General features: G+C 44.8%; 1 protein-coding gene across 6 annotated transcripts in view; it reads left to right on the top strand.

The window, feature by feature from the left end:
• The window catches only part of ubr2 (ubiquitin protein ligase E3 component n-recognin 2), a 48,189-nt gene that overhangs the window by 18,035 nt on the left and 6,026 nt on the right, over window positions 1-24,128 (top strand). For all 6 annotated transcript variants that reach the window (XM_055018682.1, XM_055018683.1, XM_055018681.1 and 3 more), the window contains 29 exons: window positions 8,857-9,040; window positions 9,616-9,677; window positions 10,055-10,165; window positions 10,276-10,341; window positions 13,516-13,632; window positions 13,837-13,897; window positions 14,005-14,129; window positions 14,406-14,458; window positions 14,764-14,866; window positions 16,141-16,189; window positions 16,268-16,422; window positions 17,187-17,289; window positions 17,481-17,590; window positions 17,728-17,811; window positions 17,930-18,111; window positions 18,379-18,587; window positions 18,674-18,767; window positions 18,849-19,010; window positions 19,124-19,212; window positions 19,297-19,357; window positions 19,437-19,585; window positions 19,688-19,743; window positions 19,844-19,940; window positions 20,332-20,399; window positions 20,541-20,679; window positions 21,050-21,140; window positions 21,457-21,587; window positions 21,975-22,083; window positions 22,997-23,131. In XM_055018682.1, the coding sequence (XP_054874657.1) occupies window positions 8,857-9,040; window positions 9,616-9,677; window positions 10,055-10,165; window positions 10,276-10,341; window positions 13,516-13,632; window positions 13,837-13,897; window positions 14,005-14,129; window positions 14,406-14,458; window positions 14,764-14,866; window positions 16,141-16,189; window positions 16,268-16,422; window positions 17,187-17,289; window positions 17,481-17,590; window positions 17,728-17,811; window positions 17,930-18,111; window positions 18,379-18,587; window positions 18,674-18,767; window positions 18,849-19,010; window positions 19,124-19,212; window positions 19,297-19,357; window positions 19,437-19,585; window positions 19,688-19,743; window positions 19,844-19,940; window positions 20,332-20,399; window positions 20,541-20,679; window positions 21,050-21,140; window positions 21,457-21,587; window positions 21,975-22,083; window positions 22,997-23,131 (3,155 nt within the window). The remainder of the gene's footprint in view (window positions 1-8,856; window positions 9,041-9,615; window positions 9,678-10,054; window positions 10,166-10,275; window positions 10,342-13,515; window positions 13,633-13,836; window positions 13,898-14,004; window positions 14,130-14,405; window positions 14,459-14,763; window positions 14,867-16,140; window positions 16,190-16,267; window positions 16,423-17,186; window positions 17,290-17,480; window positions 17,591-17,727; window positions 17,812-17,929; window positions 18,112-18,378; window positions 18,588-18,673; window positions 18,768-18,848; window positions 19,011-19,123; window positions 19,213-19,296; window positions 19,358-19,436; window positions 19,586-19,687; window positions 19,744-19,843; window positions 19,941-20,331; window positions 20,400-20,540; window positions 20,680-21,049; window positions 21,141-21,456; window positions 21,588-21,974; window positions 22,084-22,996; window positions 23,132-24,128) is intronic.

Raw genomic sequence — 24,128 nt, 5'->3', positions numbered from 1 at the left:
ATTGATCATTTCTGTGAATCGTCCAAATCCGTTGAGAAAATTTTAGGGGGGGTGAGGTATGTTTTTGTTACTCTTGCTCCCGGTTTTTGAGAAGCGCTCGGCGTTTCTCCCGCAGCGTAACAGACAAAGAGAACCAGTCTAGCTCCTGCTGCATTGTAAAAGGCCTTGCGATTGGTCAAAATTGGTTAGCTGCCAACGATTGGACCAATCAAATTGCTCGATGCATTCTTTTGTTACAATTCATGGCAGCATGTTCGTGTTGGAATTTTGAGCTATTGGGATCGTTTTCGGTGGAATCGTGAGGTTTTTATCGAAAGATCAAGAGTCATCGGTGCTAGAAGTAGATAAAAGTGTCAAAAACAAGTTTCGATGGAATTGGCTTGAGAGAAAAGTCATTAGAGTCATTTAACAAAACACTGGGTATTTGACTCATGACTCAGGGCAAAATGAATCCCTGATAGTGTTTAAAGAGTGTTCTGGAAATGTAAAGAAAACTGACACAGCTGACTCCATAGAGCAGGGGTCACTAACTGGTGGACTGCGGTCCGGATCCGGACCCAGACGCCGTCTTATACGGACCGGACCTGTAATCAGTAAATTGTAACGGGATTTTAAATTTGACCAGTCGCTTCTGTTTTACCGGCACAGCTTTACTAGTGTTTACGGCATTAGTTAGCAGCTCAGGAAACACACAGACCAATTACGTACGAGTTCAGCCATCCCACGTGACGCTACTCAGCCAATGAAGTCTCTGCATTCAGCTGATAAACATCACAGCTCTGCATTCAGAAAACAGTTGAGAGGTGAGAGACAGACAAAAAAGGAAATGAATAAAGCGACACCCAGAGGGAAATAGTCCTGCACATGCTGACCATGTTTGGCTCAACATCCAGCTGGAGGCACCTTTCTCAACTATGAACATAACAAACATGACAAAACTGAATATGGTTCCAGACTGACCAATGAGCTCCAAATGTGTTTGAGAACAACCCTGACACCATTCAGACCACAATACACAATTCAGAAAGTAGTGGCAGGGCAAACTGCACCTCAGTTCTCCCATTAAGCAGCAGGGATATAAGGGGAGTAACAAGACAGGGAAAAAAATGTAAAAGTGTTCAATTGTTTACATTTTTTGAGATTTAGGTATTGTTAAAGATGTATATAAGCTGGTTTGGGTTGTTCACTCATTATTTTTTCAAGTTCTGCACTTAATTTTAAGATGTACAGTTATATCAAAAGTCATTTGTTAGTAAATGTCAAAATGTTTTTGAACCGTACTGAATTTATTTGATTTGATGGTCAGTTATCGATTACATGCACAGGCTAATAAAACTTCTAGGTTACATCAACATATATCGCACTAATTGAAGGCAGACTTTATGATGTCTCGGACCTTTGCTTAAATACATTTTCTCTGACTGGACCTCTTTGAATTTTAGTTGAATACCCCTGCCATAGAGGAAACTGTGACATTAGAAGTGACTTGGTGATCGGTGTAGAACTCCAGTGTAAATAGTGTTAAAAGACCTATAGAACTGTAAAAATTGTAGGACTAAATGCAGTGAGACATTGAAGAAAAAGTAAGTTAACTTTTCATTAAATTAACTTATTCATTACAATCTAGTCTTCTGTAATTCTATGCATGTTTTTCATTCTAAATCACCTCTATTTTACTGAAAACCTCTCGGCTCAAGGGGGCGCTGCGCCCCCCTGGACCCCCCCTGAAGATTGTATACCGAGCATTTTCAGCTGAAATCAAAATTTGCTGTTGCCATGCCTGCAGTAGTATGGTGTTCTTGGGATGCAACTCAGCATTCTTCTTCCTCCAAACACGACGAGTTGAGTTTGTACCAAAAAGTTCTATTTTGGTTTCATCTGACCACAGGACATTCTCCCAGTCCTCTTCTGGATCATCCATATGCTCTCTGGCAAACTTCAGACAGGCCTGGACATGTACTGGCTTCACCAGGGAGACACATCCAGCACTGCAGGATCTGATTTTGTCAGCGTAGTGTGTTACTGATGGTAACCTTTGTTACTTTGGTCCCAGCTCTCTGCAGGTCATTCACCAGGTCCCCCTGTGTAGTTCTGGAATTTTTGCTCACCGTTCTCATGATCATTTTGACTCCACGGGATGAGATCTCATGTGGAGCCCCAGATCGAGTGAGATTATCAGTGGTCTTGTATGTCTTCCATTTTCTAATAATTGCTCCCACAGTTGATTTATTCACACCATGCTGCTTGCCTATTGTAGACTCACTCTTCCCAGCCTGGTGCAGGTCGACAATTTAGTTCCTGGTGTCCTTCGACAGCTCTTTGGTCTTGGCCATAGTGGAGTTTGGAGTCTGACCATTTGAAGCTGTGGACAGGTGTCTTTTATACAGAAGACAAGTTCAAACACGTGCCAGTAATACAGGTAACGAGTGGAGGACAGAAGAGCTTCTTAAAGAAGAAGTTTACAGGTCGGTGAGAGCCAGAGATTGTGCTTGTTTGTAGGTGACCAAATACTTATTTTCCACCATAATTTACAAATAAATTCTTTAAAAATCCTACAGTGTGATTTCCTGGATTTTTTTCCCATTCTGTCTCTCACAGTTGAAGAGTACCTATGATGAAAATTACAGACCTCTCTCATCATTTTAAGTGGGAGAACTTGCACAATCGGTGGCTGACTACATACTTTTTTGTCCCACTGTAACATACCACATACAAGACATAGCATGCAGCATACTACATATAACATTCTGCATACCTCATACTACATGTAACATACAACATATAAAGATACTACATACAACATACTACATATAAAGATACTTACATATAACATACTACATATAAAGATACTACATATAACATACTACATATTCCATATAAAATACAACACACGGTATGCCATATACTACATACTACATGAGACATACTACATATAATGTATAACATACAACATATCACATACTCCATACGCCATATAAAATACAACACATGGTATACCACATACTAAATATAGTATTGTACATGCCATGTGCTACATGTAACATACTGCAAAATACATGTAACATACTACATATAAAATTACTACATATAACACACTACATAAAACATAATACATATAACAAGCAAAGTAAGCAAGCAAAGTTTATTTATATAGCACTTTTCACAGAAATGGATTCACAAAGTGCTTCACAGTAAAATCAGTCAGCAAATAGAAAACAAGGAGTGACACAACCATGTGCACAAACACAGAAAACATGCAAACAAGTTGTCACAACAACACCACCTAGCTAAAAGCTTGACTGAACAGCCAGGTTTTCAGCTGCCTTTTAAAGGACTCAACAGAATCTGAAGTGCGCAGAGACATTGGCAAAGCATTCCATAGCCTAGGGGCCACTACTTGATAGGCTCGATCCCCTCTGGTTTTAAAACAGGTATGGGGAATGACTAGCAATCCTTGGCCTGAGGATCTCAGAGAACGCTTTGGGTTGTAGCATTTTAAAATATCAGAAATATAAGCTGGAGCTTGACCATTCAGAGCTCTAAAAGTGATAACTAAAATTTTAAAATGAATCCTAAAATGAACTGGGAGCCAGTGCAGTTCTTTTAAAACGGAGGTGATGTGATCTCTTTTTTTAGTGCAGGTTAAGAGCCTTGCAGCAGAGTTCTGAACAGCCTGTAAGCGATGAAGTTCTTTCTGGCTCAAACAAGTAAAAAGGCTGTTACAGTAATCTAGGCTTGAAGAAATGAAGGCGTGGATGATCATTTAAAGCCCCGCTTTAGACACCAGAGCTCTCAATTCAATTCAATTCAATTTTATTTATATAGCGCCAATTACAGTCAAATTGTCTCGAGACGCTTTACAGAACCCATATGCCTGACCCCCAGAGCAAGCCAAAAGGCGACAGTGGCAAGGAAAACACCCTTTTAACAGGGAAAAAAACCTCGAGCAGAACCCGGCTCTAATGTGGGGGGACCCATCTGCCTGCTGGCCGGGCGGGTTGAGAGGGACAGAAGAGGTAGAGAGGTAGAGATAGAGGGATGGAGGTAGAGAGGTAGAGATGGAGAGGTGGGGGGTGGGACACAAGGACCATAAAACACAGCCACACATCTGAAGCATCCAGCATCCAGCTCTGGGACCAGGGACACTCGGAGAAAGGACACAGAAAGAAACAGAGTGAATGTAATGCAATAATGGTATATATAGTAAATACATAGATAGTTAGAGAAGGGCTCAGTGCATCCAGAGAGGTTCCCCAGCAGCCTAGGCCTATAGCAGCATAACTAGGGGCAAACTAAAGGGACGTCAAGAGGGGAAGTCAGTTGTGCAAATGAAAACACCAGCTCACCCCGTCAGGGTCACCCAGTCAGTCCTAACTATAAGATTTGTGAAAAAGGAAGGTTTTAAGCCTGGTCTTAAAAATAGAGAGGGTGTCCGCCTCCCGAACCCAAACTGGGAGCTGGTTCCACAGGAGAGGTGCCTGATAACTGAAGGCTCTGCCTCTCATTCTACTTTTAGAGATTCTAGGAACAACAAGTAAGCCTGCAGTCTGAGAGCGAAGAGTTCTGCTAGGGTAATATGGTACTATCAGGTCTTTAAGATATGATGGAGATTGGTTGTTAAGAGCTTTATATGTCAGAAGAAGGATTTTGAATTCTATTCTAGATTTAACAGGGAGCCAATGAAGAGAAACCAATATAGGAGAAATATGATCTCTCTTGCTAACTCCCGTCAGTACTCTGGCTGCAGCGTTTTGGATCAGCTGTAGATGTTTCAGAGAGCTATTGGGACAACCTGATAATAAGGAATTACAGTAGTCAAGCCTAGAAGTAACAAATGCATGGACTAGTTTTTCTGCATCACTCTGAGACAGGATGTTCCTGATTTTCACAATATTTCTCAGGTGGAAAAAGGAAGTCCTACAGATTTGTTTAATGTGCGAGTTAAAGGACATGTCCTGGTCAAAGATAACACCGAGGTTCCTCACAGTAGTACTGGAGGCCAATGTAATGCCATCCAGAGTAACTATATGCTTTGAAAGCAATTCTCTAAGATGTTTGGGGCCAAATACAATGACTTCAGTCTTGTCTGAATTTAGTAGTAAGAAATTATAGGTCATCCAGGTCTTTATGTCCTTAAGACAATCTTGCAGTCTAGCTAGCTGATTAGTTTCATTTGGCTTCATAGATAAATACAATTGAGTGTCGTCAGCATAACAATGGAAATTAATACAGTGCTTCCTAATAATGTTGCCTAAGGGAAGCATGTATAATGTGAACAGTATTGGTCCTAAGACAGAACCCTGAGGAACTCCATGATTAACCCTAGTATGCTCAGAAGAGTCATTGTTGACATGCACAAACTGGAACCTGTCTGATAAGTAGGATTTAAACCAGTCCAGTGCTGTCCCTTTAATGCCAATAGAATGTTCTAGTCGCTGTAATAAAAGTTTGTGGTCGATTGTATCGAATGCTGCACTAAGGTCCAATAAAATAAGTATAGAGACCAGTCCATTATCTGACGCTATGAGAAGGTCATTAGTAACTTTCCCCAGAGCTGTTTCTGTGCTATGATGCACTCTGAAGCCTGACTGAAACTCTTCAAACAGGCTATTCCTTTGTAAATGTTCATATAATTGATTTGCAACTGTTCTTTCCAGAATTTTAGAGAGAAATGGGAGGTTGGAAATTGGTCTATAGTGGGCTAAAACATCTGGATCTAGAGTGGGCTTTTTAAGTAAAGGTTTGATTACAGCAACTTTAAAAGCCTGTGGTACATAACCTGTTACTAGAGAGAGATTAATCAGATCTAACATTGAGGAATTAATTAAAGGTAAAGCCTCCTTGAACAGTCTAGTTGGGATAGGATCTAAAAGACATGTTGATGGTTTGGATGTAGAAACTATTGAAATGAGTTCAGAGAGATGTATGGGGGTGAAAAATTCTCATACTCTCAGTTCTCCTTACCTGGAAAAAGCAGTTTCTAATTACATTTTTTGTATGCTGCTCCAGAGACAAAGCAAAGTCAAAGACAACACCAAGATTTCTAAGACTTGACTGGATGGACGAGCCTAAGGTACCTAAGTGATGCCTAATCAAGGGGATCCTATTTTCTGGGGCAACAATTAGTGTCTCCGTCTTATCTAGGTTCAATTGAAGAAAGTTTCCAGTTAACCACTGATTTATGCTGGTCAAACAGCTGGTTAAGGAAAACAGTTTGTGCAACTCGGTATCCTTAAAGGAGCAGTATAACTGGATGTCATCTGCATACAGATGATAAGAAATATCCTTAAACTGACTAATTAACTTCCCAAGAGGGAGAATATACAATAAAAACAAAATTGGTCCTAAAACCGAGCCCTGTGGTACCCCACATGTCAGGCGTGCCGTTTCAGAGAGAATCTGATTAGCAAGGACACTAAAACTTCTGTCAGAGAGGTAAGATGTAAACCATTTTATGACAGAACCAGACAACCCTACCTGTTCAAGTCTATTTATCATTATGTTATGATCAACAGTATCAAAAACAGATGACAGGTCCAATAAAACCAGAACCATGTATTCACCAGAGTCAGCTGCCATCATAATGTCACTGGAGACTCTGATCAAGGCCGTTTCAGTGGAATGATTTCTGCGGAACCCCGACTGAAATCTGTCAAGAACATTAAATTTTTCTAAAAAGGCAATGAGATTTTCTGCTACCACTTTTTCCATTATCTTAGACAGGAATGGAAGTTTGGAAATAGGCCTGTAGTTTAGAGGTTGTGAGGGGTCTAGATTCAGCTTTTTAAGTACTGGTTCAACAACCGCATGTTTAAAAAAGCTGGGAACCACACCAGTTGAGAGTGAAACATTTATCAATTTCACAATTGTGGGACCAATAGTGTTAAAAACTGTTTTAAACAGCTTTGTGGGGAGAACATCAGCAGGAGATGAGGAGGGTTTCATTTTCTGTAGCAGAGCAGTGATATCCTGTAGGGTCACAGGGCTAAATCTCCATCATATCTTAAAGACCTGATAGTACCATATTATCCTAGCAGAACTCTTCGCTCTCAGACTGCAGGCTTACTTGTTGTTCCTAGAATCTCTAAAAGTAGAATGTGAGGCAGAGCCTTCAGTTATCAGCTCCTGTCCTGTGGAACCAGCTCCCAGTTTGGGTTCTGGAGGGGGACACCCTCTCTATTTTTAAGACCAGGCTTAAAACCTTCCTTTTTGACAAATCTTATAGTTAGGGCTGACTGGGGGACCCTGACGGGGTGAGCTGGTGTTTTCATTTGCACAACTGACTTACCCTCTTGACGTCCCTTTAGTCTGCCCGTAGTTATGCTGCTATAGGCCTAGGCTGCTGGGGAACCTCTCTGGATGCACTGAGCCCTTCTCTAACTACCTATGTATTTACTATATATACCATTATTGCATTACATTCACTCTGTTTCTTTCTGTGTCCTTTCTCCGAGTGTCCCTGGTCCCAGAGCTGGATGCTGGATGCTTCAGATGTGTGGCTGTGTTTTATGGTCCTTGTGTCCCACCCCCCACCTCTCTATCTCTACCTCTACACCTCTATCTCTACCCCTCTACCTCTACCCCTCCATCTCTATCCCTCTACCTCTTCCCCTCTACCTCTATCCCTCTATCTCTACCTCTCTACCTCTTCTGTCCCTCTCAACCCACCCGGCCAGCAGCAGATGGATCCCCCACATTAGAGCCGGATTCTGCTCGAGGTTTTTTCCCTGTTAAAAGGGTGTTTTCCTTGCCACTGTCGCCTTTTGGCTTGCTCTGGGGGTCAGGCATATGGGTTCTGTAAAGCGTCTCGAGACAATTTGACTGTAATTGGCGCTATATAAATAAAATTGAATTGAATTGAATTGAATTAAAGGATGACCACTTATAAGACAAAGATATACCAAAGTCAGAATTTAAAGAGGACAGTGGAAAAACATTCTCTCTAATGTTCCTGAACTTCTCAACAAAAAATTGAAGGAATTCATTACTGTCTGCTTGACAATACACAGGAAGTTTGGGAACAACAGGTGAAACAAGAGAGGTAATCATGTCAAATAGGACTCTAGGGTTTTTCTTATTTGAAGAGATAATTTGTGAGAAATACTGGGTCCTGGCCGTTCTCAACATTTCATTTAAAGAGGCTCTGAGTTCCTTTAGGTGGAGTCTGTGGACCTCAAGCTGCGTTGACTTCCACAGCCGTTCAGCCTGTCGACAGTTTCTCCTAAAAGAGCGGATGGAGTCATTTACCCAAGGTTGAGGTGCATTTACTGGTGCAAAGCTAGATTTCACTGGTGCCACTCTGTCTAGAATAGCTGTACAGTGACTATTGAAAGTTTGGGTAAAAACGTCAGGGTTGTTAATTCCCATCAGTACCTGTGGAGCAAACAAGGCTGAGAAGCCATCAGCAACATCCTGATTAATGATCCTCCTTTGAGTTTTCAGTTTCACAGGGGGAGAAACTGCAGGAAAGTTAATGTTAAAAAGCACACAGCTATGGTCACTGACGTGAAAGTCCTTCACACACACCTTCCCAATATTTAACATACTACATATAACATTCTACATATAACATACTAAATATGATATACTACATATAAAGATACTACATAAAACATACTACATGTAAAGACACTACATATACCATACTACATATACCATACTACATATAACATACTACATATAAAGATACTATATATTACATGCTACATATAACATACTACACGCTACATACAGGCGTTTCATAGTCATGAACTGATGATCATGTGACCTGTTTCTTCTCTTTGGTTCTTTTGTGCGTGTGTGTGTGTGTGTGTGTGTGTGTGTGTGTGCGTGCGTGCGTGTGTGTGTGTGTGTCAGGAGCGTGTGCTGATCGAGGCCTACAGGAAGTGTCTGAGCGCGCTCAGTCACTGTCACAGTGGCCTTCCAGACGGTGAGCAGCCAATCAACTTGAGTCTGGCAGGTCACTGTGTGGAGACGTTCAGGTACCAGGTGTCTCAGGACAAGGTGTCCATACACCTGCCGGTCTGCAGGCTGCTGGCAGGTAAACTCTCTGTCCCTGTCTCTGAGCGTCACGTCCACACTCCAGTTAACTGCTGTGGTTGATCACTGGTTTTAGATTCTCACTCTGTCTGTCTGCCTGTCTGCCTGCCTGCCTGCCTGCCTGCCTGCCTGCCTGCCTGCCTGCCTGTCTGTCTGTCTGTCTGTCTGTCTCCATGTCTGCCTGCCTGCCTGCCTGTCTGTCTGTCTGTCTCCATGTCTGCCTGCCTGCCTGTCTGTCTGTCTGTCTGTCTGTGTCCCTGTCTGCCTGTCTGTCTGTCTGCCTGTCTGTCGGTCTCCCCGTCTGCCTGTCTGTCTGTCTGCCTGTCTGTCGGTCTTTTTGTCTGTCGGTCTCCCCGTCTGCCTGTCTGTCTGTCTGCCTGTCTGTCGGTCTTTTTGTCTGTCGGTCTCCCCGTCTGCCTGTCTGTCTGTCTTTTTGTCTGTCTGTCTGCCTGCCTGTCTGTCTCCCTGTCTGTCTGTCTGTCTGTCTGTCTGTCTGTCTGTCTGTGTCCCTATCTGCCTGTCTGCCTGCCTGCCTGTCTCTCTCTCTGCCTGCCTGTCTGTCTCTCTGTCCCTCAGGGCTCCATGTCCTCCTCAGCCGGACCGAGGTGGCGTCTCGTTTCCCTGAGCAGCTCCCACTGGTCAGTAACCCTGATTGATTATTGATTACTGATTGATTGATTGATTATTGATTACTGATTGATTGATTACTTTATTGATTTATTGCTGATTGGTTGATTACTGATTGGTTGATTGATTGATTGATTACTGATTGATTGGTTACTGATTGATTGATTGATTACTGATTGATTATTGATGACTGATTGATTGATGACTGAGTGATTGGTTACTGATTGATGACTGATTGATTACTGATTGATTGATTGATGTATTGATTGATTGATTACTGATTGACTACTAATTGATTGATTACTGAAGGGGAGCATATCTCTGGTTCAGACTGATCAATATATCTGATAGGTGATCAGCTCATTGATCCATGTTAACGTGTCCTCAGGGTGAACTCAGCCCCCCCCTACTGATCGAACTCCCCCTCCGCTGCCTGGTGCTCTGTGCCCAGGTGCATGCTGGGATGTGGAGGAGGAATGGCTTCTCACTGATCAACCAAGTGAGTTTGTACCTGAGGACCAGTACTAATCTGATCAATACTACAACATGCCCAGTGTCAGACAACATGTTGTTTATTTTTGTTTACTGTTGTTGATTTCTATGTTTCAGATCTATTATTACCACAATGTCAAGTGCAGAGTAGAGATGTTTGACAAAGACATCATCATGCTGCAGGTAACAGAACTATACTGTCTCTACTGACTCTCTACTGACTCTACTGTCTCTACTGACTCTCTACTAACTCCATTGTCTCTACTGACTCTGCTGACTCTACTGTCTCTGCTGACTCTCTACTGACTCTACTGTCTCTACTGACTCTCTACTGACTCTACTGTCTCTACTGACTCTCTACTGACTCTACTGTCTCTACTGACTCTCTACTGACTCTACTGTCTCTACTGACTCTCTACTGACCCTACTGTCGCTACTGACTCTGCTGACTGTACTGTCTCTACTGACTCTCTACTGTCTCTACTGTCGCTACTGACTCTACTGACTCTACTGTTGCTACTGACTCTGCTGTCTCTACTGACTCTACTGTCTCTACTGACTCTGCTGTCTCTACTGACTCTCTGCTGAGCTCTACTGCCTCTCCTGACTCTACTGACTCTACTGTCTCTACTGAGCTCTACTGCCTCTACTGACTCTACTGTCTCTACTGAGCTCTACTGCCTCTCCTGACTCTACTGACTCTACTGTCTCTACTGACTCTACTGACTCTACTGTCTCTACTGACTCTACTGCCTCTATTGACTCTCTGCTAACTACCTACTGACTCTACTGCCTCTACTGACTCGCTAATGACTCTACTGTCTCTCCACTGACTCTCTTCTGACTCTACTGTCTCTACTGACTCTCTAATGACTCTACTATCTCTACTGACTCTCTACTGATTCTCTACTGACTCTCTACTGACGCTCTACTAACTCTTTACTGACTCTACTGACTCTCTACTGACTCTACTGACTCTCTACTGACCCTACTGTCTCTACTGACTCTCTGTTGACTCTGCTGTCTCTATTGACTTGCGACTGACGCTACTGACTCATTTGGTTCTACTGTATCTACTGACTCTCTACTGATTTGACTGACTCTACTGACTCTCTACTGTCTCGGTCTCTACAGACTCTACTGACTCTCTACTGTCTCTGTCTCTACAGACTCTACTGTCTCTACTGATTCGACTTTCCCTACCGACTCTACTGACTCTCTACTGATTCGACTTTCCCTACTGACTCTACTGACAATCTACTGACTCTCTACTGATTCGACTGTCTCTACTGACTCTGTACTGTCTCTACTGATTCTACTGAGTCTCTACTGACTCTACAGACTCTACTGTCTCTACTGACTCTACTGGCTCTCTACTGACTCTACGGACTCTCTACTGACTCTTCTGTCTCTACTGACTCTACTGACTCTCTACTGTCTCTACTGACTCTACTGACTGTTTACTGTCTCTACTGATTCTATTGAGTCTCTATTGACTCTACTGTCTCTACTGACTCTCTACTGTCTCTACTGACTCTACTGTCGCTACTGACTCTCTACTGACTCTACTGTTGCTACTGACTCTGCTGTCTCTACTGACTCTACTGTCTCTACTGACTCTGCTGTCTCTACTGACTCTCTGCTGAGCTCTACTGCCTCTCCTGACTCTACTGACTCTACTGTCTCTACTGAGCTCTACTGCCTCTCCTGACTCTACTGACTCTACTGTCTCTACTGAGCTCTACTGCCTCTCCTGACTCTACTGACTCTACTGTCTCTACTGACTCTACTGACTCCACTGACTCTACTGTCTCTACTGACTCTACTGCCTCTATTGACTCTCTGCTAATTACCTACTGACTCTACTGCCTCTACTGACTCCACTGACTCTACTGTCTCTACTGACTCTACTGCCTCTATTGACTCTCTGCTAACTACCTACTGACTCTACTGCCTCTACTGACTTGCTAATGACTGTCTACTGACTCTACTGTCGCTACTGACTCTGCTGACTACTGTCTCTACTGACTCTCTATTGACTCTACTGTCTCTACTGACTCTCTACTGTCTCTACTGACTCTACTGTCGCTACTGACTCTCTACTGACTCTACTGTTGCTACTGACTCTGCTGTCTCTACTGACTCTACTCTCTACTGAGCTCTACTGTCTCGCTAATGACTCTACTGTCTCTACTGACTCTCTACTGATTCTCTACTGACTCTCTACTGACGCTCTACTAACTCTTTACTGACTCTACTGACTCTCTACTGACTCTACTGACTCTCTACTGACCCTACTGTCTCTACTGACTCTCTGTTGACTCTACTGTCTCTATTGACTTGCGACTGACGCTACTGACTCATTTGGTTCTACTGTATCTACTGACTCTCTACTGATTTGACTGACTCTACTGACTCTCTTCTGACTCTACTGTCTCTACTGACTCTCTAATGACTCTACTGTCTCTACTGACTCTCTACTGATTCTCTACTATCTACTGACGCTCTACTAACTCTTTACTGACTCTACTGACTCTCTACTGACTCTACTGACTCTCTACTGACCCTACTGTCTCTACTGACTCTCTGTTGACTCTACTGTCTCTATTGACTTGCGACTGACGCTACTGACTCATTTGGTTCTACTATATCTACTGACTCTCTACTGATTTGACTGACTCTACTGACTCTCTACTGTCTCGGTCTCTACAGACTCTACTGACTCTCTACTGTCTCTGTCTCTACAGACTCTACTGTCTCTACTGATTCGACTTTCCCTACTGACTCTACTGACAATCTACTGACTCTCTACTGATTCGACTGTCTCTACTGACTCTCTACTGTCTCTACTGATTCTACTGAGTCTCTACTGACTCTACAGACTCTACTGTCTCTACTGACTCTACTGGCTCTCTACTGACTCTACGGACTCTCTACTTACTCTTCTGTCTCTACTGACTCTACTGACTCTCTACTGTCTCTACTGATTCTACTGAGTCTCTACTGATTCTCTATTGTCTCTACTGTATCTCTACTGACTACTGACTCAACTGACTGTACTGTCTCTACTCGACTGATACGTTACTGACACTGGTACTTATTCTACTGATACTTTACTGACACTGGTACTTATTCTACTGGTACTTTACTGACACCGGCACTTTTCTACTGATACTTCACTGACACCGGTACTTTTCTACTGATACTTTACTGACACCGGTACTTATTCTACTGGTACTTTACTGTCACCGGTACTTGTTCTACTGGTACTTTGCTTACACCGGTACTCTACTCTGTCCACTAACACACTGCTGGCATGTTACTCTGTGAACATTTGTTTTTTATATTTTGGTGCAGGCGGGGGCATCCATGATGGATCCAAATCACTTCTTGATGATTGTTCTGAGTCGCTTCGAACTTTTTCACATTTTCAGCTCTGCAGACGTCAGGAAGCGATACAGAGAGGCCAACAAGGTTAGAACGGACTCAATGAGCACCCTGCTGACTCTGCTGACACTCCACTGCTACAGACACGCTACAGACATGCTACAAATACACTCCACTGCTACAGACACGCTACAGACACACTCCACTGCTACAGACACGCTACAGACATGCTACAGACATGCTACAGACCTGTTAACTCTGACACCCCACTGACTTTCTCCTGTTCTACAGGACCTGGTCCAGCAGAACACTCTGATTGAGGAGATGCTTCACCTGATCATCATGGTTGTTGGTGAGTCCATCTGTGTTGCTCGGTCTTGATCTGAGGATTCAGATACCAGGTCCAGGTTCTACACCTGGAACATGTGAGTTCACTTGCAGTTTGTGTGTTGCTTACAGGTGAGCGGTATGTGGCGGGGGTTGGCCAGATGGAAGCTTTCGATGAGGTCAGAAGAGAAATCATCCATCAGCTGTCAATCAGACCGATGGCTCACAGCGAGCTGATCAAGGCTCTCCCTGAAAACGTAATACACCTGTCTATCTGTTTACCTGTCCGTCTGTTTACCTCTCTGTGTACCTGTCTTTTTACCTGTCTGTCTGTTTACCTGTCTGTGTACCTGTCTGTCTGTTTACCTGTCTGTGTACCTGTCTATGTACCTTTCTGTCTGTTTACCTGTCTGTGTACCTGTCTGTCTGTTTACCTGTCTGTCTGTGTACCTGTCTGTCTGTGTACCTGTCAGTGTGTCACCTGTCCCTCTGTTTACCTGTCTGTCTCTCAGACTGTGTTTGTGTCTCTTTAGGGGAATAAGGAGACGGGTCTGGAGAGAGTCATCGACAGCGTGGCTTCATTCAAGTCAGTCTTTTCTAAAACACACACTTCCACCTTAAATACACCTCCACCTTAAATATATCTCTACCCTAAATATGCTTCCATCTTAAATACACTTTCACCTTTAACAGACTGCCACCTTAAAACACTTCCACCTTAAATAAACCTCCACCTTTATTAGACCTCCATCTTAAAACACTTCCACCTTAAATACACTTCTACCTTTAGTAGATCTGCATTTACAGGAAACCAGGTGTGACAGGTGTAGGTCTGTAGTATTTACTGTAGTAATGACTGTAGTACTGTGTGTATTTGTACTGCGTTTACAGGAAACCAGGTGTGACAGGTCGAGGTCTGTATGAACTGCGTCCTGAGTGGAACAAACACTTCAACCTGTACTTCCATCACTACAGCAGAGCCGACCAGTCTAAGGTACTATTGATCACAGTATTGATCGGGGTATTGATCAGGGCGTTGAATGGGGTATGGATCAGGCCGTTGAATGGGGTATGGATCAGGGTATTGATCAGGGCATGGAATGGGGTATGGATCAGGGTATTGATCAGGGCATGGAATGGGGTATGGATCAGGGTATTGATCAGGCCATGGAATGGGGTATGGATCAGGGTATTGATCAGGCCATGGAATGGGGTATTGATCGGGGTATTGATCAGGGCATGGAATGGGGTATGGATCAGGGCATGGAATGGGGTATTGATCGGGGTATTGATCAGGCTGTTGAATGGGGTATGGATAAGGGTATTGATCAGGCCGTTGAATGGGGTATGGATCGAGGTATTGATCAGGGCATGGAATGGGGTATGGATCAGGCTGTTGAATGGGGTATGGATCAGGGTATTGATCAGGGCGTTGAATGGGGTATGGATCAGGGTATTGATCAGGCTGTTGAATGGGGTATGGATCGAGGTATTGATCAGGGCATGGAATGGGGTACGGAACAGGGTATTGATCAGGGCGTCCAACGAGTTATTGATTGGGGCATCGACTGGTGTATTGATCAGGGTGTTTAACGGGGTATTGATCGCTGTATTGATTGGGGCATTGAATGGCATATTGTTTGGGGCGTTGAACAGCATATTGATCAGGGCAGTTAACCGGGTATTGATCAGGGCATTGAACGAGGTATTGATCAGGGCATGTAATGGGATATTGACAGGTATATTGATTGGTATGTTGAATGGCATATCGATCGGGGCGGTAAATCAGCATATTGATTGGGGTATTACACTGGGTATTGATTGGCATATTGATCAGAGTGTTTAATGGGGTATTGTTCTGGGCACTGAATGGTGTACTGATCCAGGGTATTGACTCCTGTATTGGCTGGTGTATTGGGCTGGGCATTGATTGGGGTATGGATCAAGGTATTGAGCAGGGTGTTGACCCCTGCGTTTATAGTATTATAGTGGTATTGACTAGCATGTTGTTTAGAGTGTTGAACGGGGTATTGATCGGGGCATTTATCAGGTTATTGATTGGGACATTGACCGGCGTATCGATCGGGCAGTTGAGCAGGGTATTGATTGGGTCTTTGAACAACATATTGATTGGGGTGTTGATCCATGCATTTAACAGGGTATCGATGGGTGTAATGATCAGGGCGTTGAACGAGGTATCGATCGGGGTGTTGATCGGTGTATTGAACAGAGTGTTGCCATGGTAACATTGTGTGTGTGATGTTTCAGGCTGAGGAGGCTCAGAGGAAGCTGAGGAGACAGAACGGGGAGGACACAGGTAAACACACACCTGCCTCTAACGTCAGAAGTGGTTGCTTTACCTGGTCACCATGGTAACCCATCTGTGTGTGGGTAGCCCTGCCCCCTCCCCTCCCGCCCCCCCTCTGTCCTCTGTTCGGCAGCTTGGTGAACCTGCTGCAGTGCGACGTGCTGCTGGCTGTAGAGGGCGCTGTGCTGCAGTGGGCCGTGGAGCCCAGCGGGGGAGGCTGGACTGAGTCCATGCTGCAGAGGGTGAGGCTACAGAGTTTTATTTGTTACCTTCTAACGTACGTAGTATGTACGACTGCTGGACTCAGTGTTACAGCAGTTTATCTGCTGGTGTTCAAACACATCAAACCTGCTGTTGTGCTGTTCCAGACCTCTGAGGTTCTGTCTGAACCTGTCAGAGCTGGTAAAGAGTAATCTCCGTGTGGTATTCAAAGTGTTGAGTTGAAACCCAGTAACACCAGACCTTAGTCCAGGATCAAACCTGAGGACCAGAACCAGGTTTTACTGCGGTTTGTCACCGTAGCTACCAGCCTTCATTCCAGCAACCTGAAGGTCTTTAACACTCTGGTCCCCAATACCTGCCTGAGGGTTTACAGGCATGTTGTCTTTAAAACGAGCTCTAAAATGATACCATGGGTAGCTTGGACATATGTTAGAATAGTTGATTGCAGGCTTTTTACATTTTTGTAAAATACACAGACTAATTCAACATTTTGTATGATTTCTATCATTCTGTTTCCTACTCAGAAGAGTTTTTCTGAGTTCACTCTGCTTCATGATGTTCTGGTTCCACAGAGCTGCAGGACTTTAGATTAATAATGAAGCACAGTGAATTAAAATGAGACCAACTGCCCAGAGTTCAGAGGGTTTGAAAGCTTTGTTTAGGAATCTGCTCACATTTGAATGACCTGCAGAGGGCGCCATCCTCCGAGCAGAAAATACCATGGAAACGCCCCTCTTAACTGTGTACTCTGCGTGTACTCTGTGTATTATGTACAACTGTGCAGGTACTCCACCTAGTGGGCATGGCTTTACTGGAAGAGCAGCAGCAGCTGGAGAACAGCAGCACAGATGATGACATCACCTTCAACTACACCTGCAAGATCACACGTCAGTACCCACACACCTGTTTGTCTATAGACCGTGGTAAACACACCTGTCTGTCTGTAGTAAACACACCTGTCTGTCATTGCATCAGTGACGTGTTTTTCAATTTCTGCTACGTCAGGTTATGGATTTTGTAGTCAGACATCGTCAGATTTTATCAGACTGTCTCTGTGGTGTTTCTGTTGGCTGTTCAGGTCCAGGTGAAGCTCCCAGTCCTTCAGGAAGTGTCCTGGCTCTGTTGGAGAGTCTACAGAATGCTCCTCACCTGGAGGTCCACAAAGACATGATCACCTGGATCCTCAAGGTACGTTCTAAGGTCGTACTGATGCAGAAAGGTCTTCATGGTTATTTGCAGGTGTTCAGTTTGTTGGCAGAGTTTGTGGATGTTGGTTCTCCAGACTGCAGGTGGTTTCACATGTTCAGCTCTTTGTTCATGTGCAGATGGTGGCCAACATAAAAACCATGAGAGAACGAACGACGGCCTCCTCAACCGTCATCGTGAACCACAACCGAGGGCTGGAAGAGGTGAGACGTCCCACTGTTACAGACTGGTTTACTGGTTGATTGGTTGATTGATTGATTGATTGATTGATTGATTGATTGATTGATTGATTGATTGATTGATTGATTGATCGTCATTCAGACGGTCAGGGACAAAGACAAGGCGGAGAGGAAGAGGAAGGCAGAGATGGCTCGGCTGCGCAGAGAGAAAATCATGGCTCAGATGTCTGAGATGCAGAAACATTTTATTAATGAGAACAAAGAACTGTTTCAGCAAAGTCTGGAGGAGCTGGAGGCCTCAACGTCTTCTGCTGCCGAGCACAGGTAACGTCTGCACACACCTGGAAACATTTACTGTACATACCTACGAACACACATTTATACACGTTTATACCTGCTGCACACCTGTATATACACCTGTATACATCTACTGTACACACCTGTATATACCTGCTGTACACCTGTATATATCTACTGTACACACCTGTCTATACCTGCTGCACGCAGCTGCTGTGGTTGAAGTGAATTTTAGTCTGATTCACCAACACCATATTCACAGAGAATGATAAGATGTCCTCTCCTTCCTTCCAGTCCTCCCAGTTTGGAGCTCACCTGTGTGTCTCAGGTGTGTGTTGGTCCCAGAAGAGTGGGTGGAGCTGAGCGCCGTCAGCTGGTCACCTGTATTCTGTGTCAGGAAGAGCAGGAGGTCAAAGGTCATGGCAGAGCCATGGTGCTAGCAGCCTTCGTCCAGAGATCCACTGTTTTGTCCAAAAACCGCCACCGCAACCTGCCTGATCCAGGTGGGCGGGGCCACACTCTGACATCATACAGGTAACCACCAGTCTGTGTTCACGGTTGCTAATAAGGATGTGAACGTGTGTTTCAGAACGCTACGACCCTCTGTTCATGCACCCTGACCTGTCTCTGGGGATTCACACTGCCAGCTGTGGACACATCATGCACGCCACCTGCTGGCAGAGGTACTTCACTGCAGCTGCACATTGTCCAATCAGCAGCCCTCAGAACTGCCACACCTGACCACACCTGATCTGTGTGTTCAGGTACTTTGAGGCGGTGCAGCTAAAGGAGCAGAGACGCCAACAACGTCTGAGAGGACACACCAGCTACGACGTGGAGAACGGAGAGTTCCTGTGTCCTCTGTGCGAGTGTCTGAGTAACACTGTGATCCCTCTGCTGCCGCACACACACTCACCTGACCACAGGTACACACTCACCTGACCACAGGTAGATTTGCTTGATCACCGATATAGTCCACTGATCACAGATACTCACCTTAACGCAGGTACACTCTCCTAAGTGGCTCTTTTTTCCCCAGTGTCAACCATCCCAGTCTGGAGGCGTGGCTTAACTTGACCAATCAGCAGACAGTAGCACTACACTCCGCCCACAGGAAGCAGGCTGATGGTCAGTCAACTGTCAATCATGTAGAGGGCGATAGCCCCGCCCCCGTGGGTGTTCATGTATTTTCAGGTGTGTTGTGTGTTCCAGGTGCAGCAGAGGGCGCGGAGCCTGCTGTTCCTGAAGGATTCAGAGTGGACTTCACTCCACAGTGAGTCGGCCACCGATTGTATTGATCCTGATCAATAACGTTCTGATGTGTCAGTGATGTCAGCGTTCATGTTCCTCAGGAACCCGTTCTCCAGCAGCATCAGTGAGATGATCACCACCTTCAGCATGTCCACCTACAAGGTCGGCCTGAAGGTAAACCCCAACGAGCAGGACCCCCGAGTCCTGGTGCTGAGCTGGTCTACCTGCGCCTACACCATCCAGAGCATAGGTAAATACGCACCTGACAGGTAAATGACAGGTAAACACCTACCTGACAGGTGAACACACAGTTACAGGTTTTTACAGGTGTGCTGACACTCTTTTTTTGCAGAGCGCCTACTGATGGACGAAGAGAAGCCATTGTTTGGAAGCTTACCTTGCCGACAGGTAATGTGCTGCTGAAGAGAAGGTTGTCATGTGATTGGACAGGTGGGCAGAGGGGCAGGGTTTAAGCTTACCTGCAGTGATGATGTTTGTTGTGTTGCAGGACGACTGTCTGAGCTCTCTGACCAGGTTCAGTTCTGCCTGTTGGACGGCAGCTCCACTCCCCACTGTTCACACTCACTTCATCAGACTGCTTGCAGGTACACACACACCTGTACAGTTCACCTGTATCACACACCTGTATCACACACCTGTACAACACACCTGTACTGCACACCTCTACAGCACACCTGTACAACACACCTGTACCACACACCTGTACAACACACCTGTACAACACACCTGTACAGTTCACCTGTACAACATACCTGTACTGGACACCTGTACAGCACACCTGTAGTATACACCTGTACAGCACACCTGTACAACACACCTGTACAACACACCTGTACAGTTCATCTGTACTACACACCTGTACAGCACACCTGTACTACACACCTGTACAGTACACCTGTACAGCACATACTGACACTTAGTGGTGAAGTAACTCAGGTGTATCAGTGTGTAATGTGTAATTGTTGTGTGTTGCAGCTCTGGTTCAGGACTCTCGGGTAGAAAACACACCTTGTATCCTCAACATGGACATGTTTCACCTGCTGGTGAGTTTCGTCTCTTCAACTGTAGTCCAACCAGTTTAAATCCAGTTTCAGGCCAGTTTACATCCAGTTTAAATCCTGTTTAAATCCAGTTTGAATCCAGTTTAAATCCAGTGAGCTCAGGGTTTCTTCGTTTCTCTGCAGGTCTACATGGTTTTGTCCTACAGCTCTGTTCACCGTCTGGACCAATCAGAACGCAGCGTGGTGGACTCAGGTCACCTCCACCTCCTTCACCTGGTCACTGTCGCTCACCTGGTTCAGGTCCTGCTCACCTCCACCACAGGTAACACACACACACACACTAAATGCAGGTATGTATGAAAATGAAGCCGCTCTGTCTCACCTGTGTGTGTTACCTGTGTGTGTGTGTGTTACCTGTGTGTGTGTGTGTGTTACCTGTGTGTGTGTGTGTGTGTTACCTGTGTGTGTGTGTGTTACCTGTGTGTGTGTGTGTGTTACCTGTGTGTGTGTGTGTGTGTTACCTGTGTGTGTGTGTGTGTGTGTGTGTGTGTGTGTTACCTGTGTGTGTGTGCGTGTGTGTGTGTGTGTGTGTGTGTGTGTGTGTGTGTGTGTGTGTTTTATCTATTTGTGTTTTACCTGTGTGTGTTACCTGTGTGTGTGTGTGTGTGTGTGTTTTACCTGTGTGTGTCCAGAGGAGGTGTGTATGGACCAGGACAATGGAGGATCAGAGGAGGAGGAGCTCACCTGTCAGCTCTACAGCACACTGAGAAAACACCTGGGCAGGTAAGGGCACGACAACACACACACAGAGACAGGTGAGTCCCTTTTACTAGCAGTAACTTGAACTCAGAAGAAAATTGATTAATTGATTGATCAGCTGCTTTCTGAAACTGTAAAAGTCTAAATGATAAAAATGTTGAACTGAAATAAATCAGTTTCCTAAAGAATCAATGAACTGATTGATGTGTGTGTGTGTGTGTGTGTGTGTGTGATTGTGTGTGTGTGTGTGTGTGTGTGTGTGTGTGTGTGTGTGTGTGTGTGTGTGTGTGTGTGTGTGTGTGTGTGTGTGTGTGTGTGTGTCTCTCTGTGTGTTGATCAGTGTGTTACCTGAAGTGTCCTCTGGGTGGCAGCTGTATCGTTGTGTTAAATCCGGCCTCCTTCCGTTCCTGAGAGCTGCTGCTCTTTTCTTCCACTACCTGAACTCTGCAGCGCCCCCTGCTGACCTGCTGGGTAACAGCACCAATCACACACACCATAACAACACAACACAACAATACCACGAGAACACAACAACAACACAACACAGCAATACCACAACACCACCACCACAGCAACACAACAATACCACAACACACAACACAACAATACCACAACACAACACCAACACAACAATACCACAACACAACAATACCACAACACCAACACAATACCACAACACAACAATACCACAACAACACAACAATACCACAACCTCACAACACCACCACAACAATACCACAACACACAACAACAATACCACAACAACAACACTGTGTGACACACAGCTCAGACTGGACACATTTTAACCCTTAATATAACTATTTGTGTGCATGTGCGCGCACGCGTGTGTGTGTGTAGGTACAGGTCCTGGTCAGTGGGAGGCGCTGTGCAACTACCTCAGTCTGCCCTCCAGCCTGCTGCTGCTGTACCACAACAACCACACACTGCTGGATCCGCTCATACACAGGTAACACACACACACACACACACACACACACACACACACACACACACACACACACACACACACTGTGGAGCATGGGTGGTGGATCTGGGATCTTGTGGGAGTGTTCTGCTTGTTGGAACACACAAAGTGGAACCAGGAATCTCCAACGTATTGAAGTCACCATGGATTCAGGAAGTACCAGGATGTTCAGGACAAGAACGTCCCTCAGTCCGTGAAGAAGTTGAAGCTTGGGCGTAATTGGACGTTCCAGCCAGACAACAACCCCAAACACACATCAGAACCAACAAAGGCTGGTTAGAGAAGAACGCCTGGAAGGTTGTAGAGTGGACATCACAACCTCCAGACTGAAACCCAGTGGAGAACCTGTGGTGGATCTGAAGAAAGCTGCTGCAGCACATAGACCTGAGAACATTGCTGAGCTGGAGACCATCGCCCACGAGGAATGGACTAAAACTCCCAAGGAGCTGCCAGAAGCTTGTTGGAGACGATACCTCCGTCTACAGCAGGTCATTGGAGCTAAAGGCCACTGAAGATACAGCCTCATAGGGGGAGGATCGTTCTGAAACCTGCTTTCAATAAAAAGTTTAAATTGTGGATGGATTCTGAATTAAATGTTGATTTCTGCTTTGGTTTTATATCCAATAAACTAACTGTTCATCAGGAGGTTGGATCATTTTACATGCAGCTGTATTTACCTTAAACATTTGTGCAGGACTTGATCTGTATATTCTTGACTCACCTGTGTGTGTGTGTGTGTGTGTGTGTGTGTGTGTGTGTGTGTGTGTGTGTGTGTGTGTGTGTGTGTGTGTGTGTGTGTGTGTGTGTGTGTGTGTGTGCATGTGTGTGTGTGTGTGTGTGTGTGTGTGTGTGTGTGTGCATGTGTGTGTGTGTGTTTGTGTGTGTGTCTTTTCAGGTGGTGTTGTCATCCAGGTGTTAGACAAATGCTGCAGGGAGGCGGAGTCATCGTCACGTTCCCCAGAGAGTCGAACCGTCTGATCGACCTGCCGGAAGATTACAGCGTCCTGATAAACCAGGCTTCCAGCTTCACGTCAGTACACACTGAAACACACACTACACACACTGAAACACACACTACACACACTGAAACACACACTACACACACTGAAACACACACTACACACACTGAAACACACACTACACACACTGAAACACACACTACACACACTGAAACACACACTACACACACTGAAACACACACTGAAACACACACTACACACACTGAAACACACACTACACACACTGAAACACACTGAAACACACACTACACACACTGAAACACACTGAAACACACACTACACACACTGAAACACACACTACACACACTGAAACACACACTGAAACACACACTACACACACTGAAACACACACTGAAACACACACTACACACACTGAAACACACACTGAAACACACTACACACACTGAAACACACACTGAAACACACACTACACACACTGAAACACACACTACACACACTGAAACACACACTACACACACTGAAACACACACTGAAACACACTACACACACTGAAACACACTGAAACACACTACACACACTGAAACACACACTACACACACTGAAACACACACTGAAACACACACTACACACACTGAAACACACACTACACACACTGAAACACACACTGAAACACACACTGAAACACACACTACACACACTGAAACACACACTACACACACTGAAACACACACTGAAACACACACTACACACACTGAAACACACACTGAAACACACACTGAAACACACATTACACACACTAAAACACACACTGAAACACACACTACACACACTGAAACACACACTGAAACACACACTACACACACTGAAACACACACTGAAACACACACTGAAACACACACTACACACACTGAAACACACACTGAAACACACACTGAAACACACACTACACACACTGAAACACACACTGAAACACACACTACACACACTAAAACACACTAAAACACACACTACACACACTGAAACACTGAAACACACTGAAACACACAC

Source organism: Amphiprion ocellaris, chromosome 16, assembly GCF_022539595.1.
Source record: "Amphiprion ocellaris isolate individual 3 ecotype Okinawa chromosome 16, ASM2253959v1, whole genome shotgun sequence".
In the NCBI taxonomy this organism is placed as follows: domain Eukaryota; kingdom Metazoa; phylum Chordata; class Actinopteri; family Pomacentridae; genus Amphiprion; species Amphiprion ocellaris.
Note: the sequence above shows the minus strand (reverse complement) of the source record. Positions and strands in the feature narration are given on the sequence as shown.